The sequence below is a fragment of the Etheostoma spectabile genome, chromosome 3, assembly GCF_008692095.1.
Source record: "Etheostoma spectabile isolate EspeVRDwgs_2016 chromosome 3, UIUC_Espe_1.0, whole genome shotgun sequence".
NCBI lineage: Eukaryota > Metazoa > Chordata > Actinopteri > Perciformes > Percidae > Etheostoma > Etheostoma spectabile.
Window position 1 is genome coordinate 25,329,560 of NC_045735.1, and position 11,484 is coordinate 25,341,043.

At 38.3% G+C, this 11,484-nt stretch overlaps 1 protein-coding gene across 10 annotated transcripts in view; it reads left to right on the forward strand.

Annotated features, from left to right (window-relative positions):
* Positions 1 to 9,598, forward strand: part of mcamb (melanoma cell adhesion molecule b) — a 39,475-nt gene extending 29,877 nt beyond the window's left edge. The window contains exons 6-17 of one of the 10 annotated variants that reach the window (XM_032512282.1): positions 338 to 517; positions 734 to 861; positions 1,050 to 1,185; positions 1,300 to 1,415; positions 2,173 to 2,314; positions 2,610 to 2,737; positions 3,682 to 3,823; positions 4,140 to 4,190; positions 5,324 to 5,353; positions 5,809 to 5,932; positions 6,847 to 6,958; positions 7,115 to 9,598. In XM_032512282.1, the coding sequence (XP_032368173.1) occupies positions 338 to 517; positions 734 to 861; positions 1,050 to 1,185; positions 1,300 to 1,415; positions 2,173 to 2,314; positions 2,610 to 2,737; positions 3,682 to 3,823; positions 4,140 to 4,190; positions 5,324 to 5,353; positions 5,809 to 5,932; positions 6,847 to 6,958; positions 7,115 to 7,144 (1,319 nt within the window). In that variant the 3' untranslated portion in view covers positions 7,145 to 9,598. Of the gene's footprint in view, positions 1 to 337; positions 518 to 733; positions 862 to 1,049; positions 1,186 to 1,299; positions 1,416 to 2,172; positions 2,315 to 2,609; positions 2,738 to 3,681; positions 3,824 to 4,139; positions 4,191 to 5,323; positions 5,354 to 5,801; positions 5,933 to 6,846; positions 6,959 to 7,109 lie in introns of all 10 variants that reach the window. The other 9 variants (XM_032512285.1, XM_032512281.1, XM_032512284.1 and 6 more) reach the window with 9 other exon arrangements.
* Positions 9,599 to 11,484: the final 1,886 nt, after the last annotated feature.

Sequence of the window (11,484 nt, forward strand, 5' to 3'; positions counted from 1 at the left end):
ATACATACATACATACATACATGCATTCATACAGTACACATACATACATATATACATACATACATGCATACATACATACACACAGTACACATACATACATGCACACCTGGACTTAAATTCACACCTGAGAAGAGAGAGAAGTCTAGGTCTAAGTCTAAAGGCATGTTCATGTAGTTCCACTCAAACATAGGGTCAGTTTCAGCAAATATGACAGAAAGCTAGTTTTATAAGGCTTACCTACTGCCCTGTTAATGTGGTTTAATGTCTGTTCCTCCACTTCCCTTCCTTTTCTTCTCATATCTTGTATGTTTAAAAAAAAAATGTTTTTGTCTTCCAGTGGTGAAGGTGGTGCCCAGCATCACTACTGAATCCACTAAGCTGGTCTCAGTTAGGAGCGAGCTGAGCATGAAGGTCACAAAGGAGGACAAAGATAATCTGTTCTACTGCGAGATCACCTACTTTGTTCCTGGAGGAACAAAGATGACCGAGACCAACCGTATTAATATCACTGTATACTGTGAGTTCCACACATAGTATAACACCAGTATAATACTGTACTAGGAGACCACATAACAAGTTTCTTTTCAATGAGAGACAATCACAGTTATAAACAGTGAAAGCAACTGCACACATTGACCATACACTATAGTATCAATCTATGTTGACACCAAAATATTACGCCCTTATGTGAATTAAAACCATCTTTGACCTTGAATTCTTCTCTCTGTTTCAGACCCCTCCACAGCTGTAAGTGTTTGGGTGGAGTCACCAAAAGGCAAAATTAAGGAAGGAGACTCTATCGAAATTCGCTGCGAAGGCAATGGGAATATGCCATCGTCAATTTTCAAAATCAGTGAGAAAGTAAGAAAGATCAACCCTTTTTGTTCAATACATTATTCATGTATATGCAAAGGTAGCGGCGTAGTGACTACTACCTTTGTCTGATCACAAGTTTCATGAGCAGATAGAGTTGTTGATGTGAACATTTCCAAATAATAAAAGTTATTGAATGTTTTTGTGTTGATTGAAGATTACTTTGCATTTTGAAGGATGGTGACTCTGTGGAAGGCAATACGTTGGTGAGGCATAATGTGACCCGTCTTCAGAGCGGAGTTTACGAATGTACCTCTACTGACACTGACACCTTTGACGAGATCTCTGGAAACACCACAGTGTTTGTCAACTGTAAGAAATCTGCTCTGATATGATTTGTAACCATGACAATGAATACTACAAGCACTACAACTGCCTGTGCCCAGTATGACATTTTTTCTCTCTCTCCCCCTGCTGTGTGTGTAGACCTTGATCCTGCTGTTGTGATGCCTAAAGACACCGTTGTGGTGGCCCAGGGAGAGGACCTGACAGCAACCTGCAACGCCCTCTCTTCTCTCCAGACACGAACAGCCTGGATTAAGGTCATATAAACACACGCAGTAAAGTTCAATTACACAAACAGGAACAACACCCAAATGAATTAACATGTATTTAGAAAACCTGACACACTAATGTTTAGTGGGCAATGAGGTACAGTACCATGTGAAACATCAGTAGATTTATGTTGGGAGGATACTACACTACACATTTGCCTTTTGAGATAGTAATTGTGTAAGGTTATGTGATCACAGAGTCAGTAGCTCAATTTTAGGAGGTGCAGACTCAACTCTCAGTATAGGAGATGTCAGTTAAACATGTGTGGAGCCACTGAAAAAGGAAGCCCATAGTTGTGACTTGATTAGATTGTTTTTGTTGGCAATGGCTTACCTAGAAGTTTTAGACTCCAAAAAAGAGGCAATTGAAAGTTATTTTGTCATTATTTTTATTACAGTGATTGGCTGTGTAACAGTTGTAGTAATAAAGCTCAGTTTTTCAGTTAAAATATAACTTTAAATTTGATCAAAGGATTGTTTGAACTTTGTCTGAAACACTTTGTGTGAAACATTTGTTGAAGCAGCTGTCTGATCTACTGAAGACTAATCCACTGGTAACCCCTGCTTCATATTAATGTGGTGTGTGTGTGTGTGTGTGTGTGTGTGTGTGTGTGTGTGTGTGTGTGTGTGTGTGTGTGTGTGTGTGTGTGTGTGTGTGTGTGTGTGTGTGTGTGTGTGTGTGTGTGTGTGTGTGTGTGTGTGTGTGTGTGTGTGTGTGTGTGTGTGTGTGTGTGTGTGTGTGTAGAATGGAGTGGAGATTTCAGTGGGCCACAGTTTGATCCTGAAGGACAATACGTTTGAGACAGCAGGGACATATATGTGCGTGGTGACTGTTCCTGAGATCGAGGGAATGGAAACCAACGGGACACTTACTGTTTATGTCCAGGGTAAATCTGATTACAGATACTGTAGACTGAATACAAATAGCTTTGTAGTCTGTAATCATTGTTATTCATCAAGAAATATCCTGATATAATTTATAATGCAATGTTAGTTTTTTTTGTGTGAGGTGACTGAGTTTTGTTTTTACATTTTTGTAAAGTTTCAATTGTATTTTTTAGTTAATGTGGCAGTTTTTAGAGGAAAGCTGGATTTTTGTGTTAGCAACCGTCACTGTGAGTAGCTATAGGCATGTCCATTTGAGAAATTTTAAAGTTAGTATTTCTTAATCTTTCATTGTAGGTCCACCTGACATCTTGGAGCTAGACAACACAGAGATTGACGCGAGTTACGACGAAACAGTCATCCTGAGCTGCAATGTCAGAGGTTTCCCTGCTCCCAGTATTGTCTGGACCACCTCTGATGGAAAGGTACAGCAGAGGGAAGCATCCAATTCTTGGATTAGCTACAGCTACAGCGGAAATGCTCAGTTTTTCCAAATGTTTATTCACTTGATTGATCTCTTCAATCCCAAAGACTTAGATCCCACTTGACAAAGTCGCAATGTCATTCAAACAGTTTACAGTATAGGATCCACACTGTTACTATACATTTTACTCTACATATGATAAATGTAGGAGCAGGTTGGTGGCTGTGTATCAGTTGTGAATTTGAAGTATTTGTGCACTGTGTTCTAGTATTCATGGTAATTACAGTAATTTGCCTAACTGGGATGTTATTGAAGGTAGTGTTGCAATGAGCGAGTGGATGACATCAATTGGTCCTTCACTTTGTTCCAGACTGAAACATTTCCACAGCTATTTGATGTATTGCTGTAACATTTGGTATAGATATACTGTACATGGCACAGGGAGGATGCTAACAACTTTGGTGATCCTGATGACTTTTTAGTGTCACCGGCAGGTCAAAATCCTTACATATACAGGGAAATATCTCAACATCTACTAGATGGATTGGCCTCAGCTGTACTTTGTGTTTAGTGCTAATTAGCTAAATGCAAGTTAAATAGTGAACATGGTACACATCTTCTAAACATCAGCATGTTAGCCTTGTCATTGCCATGTTCACATTAATATTTAGCTCAAAGTACAGCGATATAGATCTTCAACTCAACTGGTCTGATTTTAAAGTATATTTTTTATGGTGTTTCTGCATTGAAAGAAATCCCTTATTGGCCTGGGAGAGGTGCTATCAGCTGTCAGTAAAGGTTGGTTAGTTGCATTTCAAATATGAAGAACCTTTCTTCAGTCTGTGACAGAATGTGTCAGCTCAGACCCATTTAGAAGAAAGGGAAACATTTTCCATTGGTGGACCTGCCTTTTTCTCTGGGTTAACTTGCGTGTTCTTGTGCTAGAATCTCGAGACAACATCCCAAATGAAGACCGAGGAGGGCGTTAGGAGTGTGGTCAGCGTCACGGTCACCACTGACATCATCGCTTTCTGCAATGCCTCCAACGAGTTCGGCACTGACGCTGTGGCCTTCAACATCACAGCCAGTGAGTTCCTCCTGCTGCTTGCGTTTCCTGACTCTGCTCTTTTTGTTTATTTGGATTTAAGTCTCTACCTTTTATCCTCTTTGCGTTGCCCCTTTCCTTCTGTTCCTCTCCTTCTTGTCTGTGTCACTTCTTTGTTTATTTTTACTTTGTCTGAAGGCCTCTCGCTCTGCCATGTGCTGTAACGTGTTGCCTGTGATTCCTGACATTTCAATCAGTGTTGTTGTTTTGGATGAGACGGCTGGTAAATGTGCTCCCCTCCACCCCAAGTGTGTTAACAGGGAGTGTACTTCCTTCTGTGCCTTTTACCTGTTTTCAGTCATACACACCACTACACCAGCTACCACCACTACAATTTCCTCCGCCACAGGTAAGAAAAAAAACTCTTTCAAAGAAAACCCCATGAAAAGGACTTGACTGAGGCTTTAGCTGTCAGTAACGGTTATTATCTGCATAATAATGTTCAGTGTTAGTTGGTTTACATACTTAAAACGTTTTTTCTGTGAGTCAGACAGAAAAATAAAAGCGAAAGAGGAAAACTCAAAAGCACCTAAAGGCTGCAGAAATGATCACACAGGCACAAGTGAAAGGTCGTTACAGCAGTGTTGGTTAGCGATCGCTCTGATTAAAAGCTGTGGTTTCTCCAAGGTATTTATAGTTCCTAATTGATGATATCACTGTCATCGCTGCGAGGTAAAAAGGCTAATTTGTTGGCATAGCTGTTATTTTCTTCTTGTTATGTAATTAAACTTTAAGTTATGTAATTAAACTGTATTTGCTAATATGCGGTCGTTTCACAAATTATCTGAAAATGTGGTTTCTTTCCCAGAAAAGTTAGCAATTAAATCTGATAAAAAAGGTTGAAATGGTTTACCTTCTGTATACAATAGTTTGCATTCCTGTTATGCTTATCCAATACGGCGTGTTACAGTAGATACATACACAGTACCCAACGACAAACACACAAGTGCATCAGTGTGACCAGTGTGACTGTAGAAAGCAGCTGATGCTTCAAATGCACTCAGAGTGAGTCTCCTGACTCCCATTACGGGTGCCGCCTTGTGTTTTCTCTCTCCTCCTGCCTCTTCTCTCTCTTATACATCATTCCAGGAAATTCCCCCTTAGAGAAAAACTGTTCTGGGTTGTTGTTTCTGGAAAAGCGCTGGTTAAATGAGCTCAAACAGGGCTGCCCTCGGAAACAGCTGTTTTGCTATTGACCATAGTCGGCCTATGAGCTAGATGTTTAAATCAAATCAAATCACAGATAAGTCAAATTAAACATTTATCGTGTTCAGTCCAGGCCTCTGTTAAGGCCTAAAGTGTGTGTGTGTGTGTGTGTGTGTGTGTGTGTGTGTGTGTGTGTGTGTGTGTGTGTGTGTGTGTGTGTGTGTGTGTGTGTGTGTGTGTGTGTGTGTGTGTGTGTCCATCCGTCCGTCCTGCTGATATTTAAAACATCCAGACACCAATTGATAATTGTTCTCATGTGACTTTTCTCATTCAAAGCAGAAACACCACCAGAAAAAGTAAAAAAAGGTTTGTATGTTACACTGCTGAAGCCCCCTTCACCTCTCCATCTCAAAGGCAAAAAGCTTCCTTCCACTTCTCCACAGCACCTGCCTCTCTCTCACCTCCCAGCATTCATCAGAGCCCCCTCTCTCCTGATGAACAAAATCTCAAACCATAATTGAGTTGTTCATCTTCACCTCTTCCTGTGCATGTTGTATAGAAGCGCACTTCTCCTCCTTCAATCCTGAATGACTTCTTTTCTTTAGGTTGCCAGGTTTAGGTCACCTGAATGACACTAGTGCTGCACTCTCTTTAGACACGCTGAAAACATCTACTGCACCTACACACTGTGGAATGCTGCACAGCCTGCCTGATGCGATGCTGTATCCGCCGATCCTGCCCCATACCATCATCTCATTTATGATCCAGTTACAGCCAGTAACCTTGTGGTTGTTGTTGTTGTTGTGCTTCTTCTCCACCAGGGGGCAGGGGTTTTATCATTGCAGTCATCATTATCTGCATGCTGCTGCTAGCCATCTTGGGGAGTGTGCTCTACTTCCTCTACAAAAAGGGCAAGATATGTGGCCGGTCCGGCAAGCAAGACCTGTAAGTACAACAAGAGCCACTTGCTGTTGGAGGGTGAAGATGCATTGTGTTTTAATCCCATTAGAACTTGTGCCAATTGTAGTGGACATCAAATATTTTTTGGTTCTCAACCAGTTAATGTTTTTGTCCTAGAAACTAAATAGACAAAATAGCTTTTGGTGACAGAATAAGGCATGAAACAAGGCTGGCATGGCCGATGATCAAAACAGGAAGTAGAGGAAGACATACATGCAGATGTCACTTTCTTGAACTTGGTACAATGTCAGCGTACTAAATACATTATAAAAAAAAATTATTTAGCAGATTTCTTTGATGTGGAAAGCAAAATTAAATGTCTATCATCAGATCTGGCAAAAGTTTGTACAGTCAGTTCAATCAGAAAACATTTTTGTTTTCTTTCCTGCTTTCTTTTCAAACAAATAGGCCTTTAATTTGATATCAAGTTAATATTGAAGTTAATTCCATAATAATGTCCTTGTAGAGCAAGCTATATAGAGCTTTGTATCATCATTTAACTCAGTGTTTAAAAGCTGTAAAAGCACACTGTACACTATCTGCTCAGCACCAAACAGCATACAGACACAGTAAGCCACTAACTGATGAACATATGAAGCATTTAGCAGCTAAAAAGCCTTATTTTTCTTTAGAAGTTGGTAGAGACCAGACATGTAACTGAATGAAGAGTACACATCAGACTTGCATTTGTCAGATAGACCCAAACTCAACTCCTTTACCGTATAAACTAGAGAGGTGATACATGTCAGTGTTGTGTTTACGGCTTGTTTCCACTTCCACAAATTGCCAAAAGGTCAATCAAAACAAACTCTGAATCATCATCGTTTGGGCTGGATAGAAGAATAGTCAATTGCAATATGTATTTGACTAACTTTAAGGAAATTTTTTTGGTCTTGCAGCACCAAAGAGAAGTCCAGCAAAGATAACATTGTGGTGGAGATGAAAAGCGACAACACAGAGGAAGCTGTGCTCCTCGGGGTCAATGGAGAAAAGCAACTTCCCAACGACCAGGTAGATATCTACTGTTTAACTAAACGGGTTATAGAGTAAGGTGATGTTGTTTTTCTGCTGATCTGATTATGCCATTAATATATTTACACACCCTTGACTCCACTTCTCTCCCTCTTTCTTTGTGTTTTATTATCTATGTTGCTTTCTGGAGTGAAGAGCAGTAAGTACCTGGATGTACAGAAGTGAAGTGGCGACTGCAGACACGGCAACAGCTGCTCCTGTTCTTCCCTCTGAGGCTCAGACTGGCCGATGCCTTTAGTTATGTCATGGAAAAGCTCAGCCGTCCATCAGTTATCATGATGCATGACTAAGGCTCAAATTATTCCAATCTGTAGCTTTTGCTTACTGTCCTTCACATCCAGCACATTATGTTAGAATGAGCCTTAATGAGAAATGATTTGAGCCCTCCATGACATAACTCAGCAAATAAATCTCCCACCTATAAACCAAGGACAATCCTTCGCCTAGAGTTCCCATTACCACAAGCCTTGTATACTGCTGATTGTCCGTAGAACTATAATTGGAGCACAACATTGAGCAGGGACTGTTTTTATATCCGACTACGCATCACCTCAGGCAAAGTAATCACTGAAGGGCAGCCTGAAACAGCTCTTTATCAAGTGTACATATTATAATCTATGTATATATTTCTTTATTTAAAATAACTCATTTGAAAAAAAATGCCAAAAAAAAAATGACCAGATAGTGTTTTATTTTGTTTGGGTGCTCTTTATGGAGAACAAGAAGAGCTTAGGTAGATGTCTTGTTTGTATTTTGGATATTATTTTGTCTTTTTCCTGTTAAGTCTGTACACTGAAGTCTTTGGGGATGCAACGATGCCTCTCCCTACAGCCAGTTACAGCCTCACCAAAGTTTTTCCTTTTAGCTCTGAAAAACAAATGTTTAGGTCATTCACAGTAGCTTTTCCTTCTCTACAGCTAAAATTCTCGTCTTTACACTCCCCAGTTTGTATATATTAAAGTGGCTATTTGTAACTTTCAGTTTGTGTTAATTCTAGCGGTAAAACGGTAAACTAAACGAGGTAACGTTATCACTGTCACTGTGTCACGGGTCAAAGCATTTAGAGTTTGTTGTAGCACATAAAGTAATAATAACTTAGACAAGGGAAAAGAAAATAGTTAGGAAACACAAACACTTAATGAAAATGAATAAAAACTGAAGGATGGAAGGGGGGGATGTAAGTTAATGTAGGCTACTGACGTACAACCACATTGCGAATTGTAAAGTTATTTTATGAATGAAATAGACATATTACATACCTAAGAGCAAATTCAGGGACGTATTTGAATCATTTACAATCCTGTAATTGTCTTAATCTGTTAAAAGGCCGACCGTGATTGAATCGGATGTCCGCCTGTTGTCTGTCATTTTCCCGTTTTAGCTTTTAGTTCTTTGTTTAATTTCTGTTTTTTCTGTAATGGTCCGGCCCCAGTATCAGCCATAACTACAACAGATAACTTCTAAAATAAAACGAAAAATACAATTTGGTCTATATTAAGAAATCTCCTGCTACCTTTTACCTGGCTCAATACTTACTAACACAGGCTTTTTGGGTGTTATAGTGAAATCTGTGACCCATCACAATGTGTCTATACCTGCCGTAAATCATTTTGTGACTTCGCCAAAAAATTTAACGGAGTAAAGGCATTAATAAAAACTACATAAAAATACTTTCTCGTTTGCTGTTACAAAGTCTTTTATTGTTATTAGATGAAAAATTGCACAGTTTCAGAAACATTTAACAGTTACATATAGTCACTTTAAAGAAGATTTACAAAACTGGAGAATAATCTGATCAGCATTTGACATAGAAGGGTTAACTGTATTTGTTGTACTCTTTACTTCATGGTTTCTTTCATTCACAGCCTAGTGAAGTTTTCTGTGCGTGTTTGAGTTGAAGCAATGCCAACAGCCAAGTTAAAAAGATGCCTTAGAAATTCAATCAAAACCTGTAATTGTTTCTATTTAATGTTTAGTGCACTGATTTCATTGTTGTTATTATTCATGCAGATGAGTTTCTCCAATGTGAAACAGTGGTTTTGTTTTACAATGACTGTATTTTTAGTTCTTTTGTATGGAGGAAGGATGAGGGTAGAACAGATTTTTGGTCCATGTCAAATATGGTTCACGGCATGAAGTTGCTCTCCTCATAAGGAAAAGATACTTTTATGTTAAATGAATGAATTTATTAAATTAAGTAATTAATGTTTTGACTGAACTTGAAATTATCTGTTGGATCCCAGAGAGACACAGAATCCCCCTCAGAATGCATGATGACTAACAGCATGACTACTGAGGAGGGGGGAATGACTGTGACTTCACGTATGCAAACTAAGTTTGTAGACAATCAACAATCAAGATGCACTGTGCTCAGTAATGTGCAAGTATCATCCATACTTACCCTTCCTACTCCCTGTTGTCTGTTTTGTTCTGCTGTTTTTAAGAACTACCACTGTTAAATGGTTTTGGATGTTTGAATTCTGTAAAATGCCTTTTTAAGGCCTTGAAGTTTGAAATGTAAAATGAATGTCATTAATGACATTCAAACCAATTTACCAACAAATTCATTGTTTGTAGTTTTGGAAACTTATACCAAATAAAGTTTGACTGTTAAAAGAACATAAGAGCTTTAAATTGTTCTAGTTTAGACGTTGAGCTACAACTTCATGTAAAAGTTAGGCTGCTAATGTTTAACACAATGAAGATGTTTGAATATCAGTATTCTGTGGTGCAGAATTACAGGCACAATTTCTTATTAATTTCCTATAATTCGCTAGAATGCACCTGTATGTATTTGGTACTAATTATAGGATAATCGAAATCATTTTCAGTTGGTATTCTTCCAGTTAATAAAAGTGTTCATTAACCTGTAGTGACGGTTGAATGCACAGATAAATGTGAAGAAATGTGAAATTTGTCTAGAGGCAAGCATACAATTTAAAGTATATGGAGAATTATGTTTATGATATTACATGAGTAATACATGAATATTTACGTGGAAGTGGTTCTTTCAAACAAATATTTATTTTTTCTGCCAGTATGGCAGAATGACAGTTTTTTTCTAGGAAATTATACGTTTGTAGCTTTGCTTACTCTGTTATTGTTAACATGCAGACAAATAAATTGTTCTGCTCCTGCAGACATATGGCAAATTACATGTTATACATTAAGAAGTCTGTTTGAACACAGAAGGCTTTAAGTTATGTAAAAGTCGTAGTATGTCAAAAAAAAGAAAAAGTAAAAATATATTATGTCGAAAGAAGTCATAAAAACGCATAATAAATTACTGTATGTTGAATAAAATCATAAAACAGTCATAGTACAGAATGTCAACAAAAGTAATAGAAAACAACATAGCATGTTGAAAAAAAGTCATGAAAAAGTCATAGTTTAGTGTGTTTAAAAAGTTTTAAAAAATCATAGTATAGTGTGTTGAAATGTCAAAGTTTAGTATGTCAAAAAAAGTAATATAAAAGGTAGAGTATATTTATGTATAGTATTTCGAAAAAAGTAATACTACAGTATGTTGAAAAAAAATAAAAAAACATTGTATAGTATGTCAAGCAAAGTCATTAATAAACAGTATAGTAGGTCAAAAAAGGCATGATAAAAGTCATAGTATAGTAAGTTGAAAAAAATCATAAAAGGTCATAGTATAGTATGTTGAAAAAAATCACGAAAAAGTAATTTTTTAGTGTGTTGAAAAAAATAATACTATGGTATGTTGAAAAAAATTATAAAAATTCATAGTATAGTACAAAGTCATTAAAAACAGTATAGTATGTGTAAAAAAAAGGCATGACAATAGTCATAGTATGTTGAATGTCTGATTTGACCCAAAAAATCCCAGATATTGTGGCAGAACACCCAATTGTGAAGAACATCATATCGGGTCACATGATGTTGTAAAGCAACAGTCTGAATTGCAGAAACTGGACTTTAGGGAACTGCTGGACACAATCAGCTCCCTAAACGCAAATGTGTTTATCAGTGGCCCTATACCGCCAGTCAGAAGAGGAGCTGAGAGATTCAGCCGGCTGCTGGCACTAAACAAATGGCTTTCAACTGAATGTACCGTCCATTCTCTCTAGTTCATTGACAATTTTAACATTTTCTGGGAGCGCAAACATCTTTTTAAAGCAGATGGACTTTTCCTTAACAAGCCAGGAGTAAAGCTGTTCACCTCTAATCTACTTTACTTTCTGCGCTACACATCTGCTCCGTCTGCCAAGGACACGAGACAAGACAAATCAAAACAAAAGGAAGACACAACAAAGTGCGGCAGTGATCCAGCACAGCCCCCACCTGTGCAAAGATTTGACCATGGGAGACCACAGAGCAGAGACACAAAACCTCCACTCCCCTCTTCACCCGTCCAGCACCCCTCAAACCCCTTCACCAACCCCAAACCCAATGAGGATTCACCCATTCAGCACCCCTCAAACGCCTTTACCAACCCCGAACCCTATGAGGATTCATCGCTGTCTCTACTGATGTCTCCACAC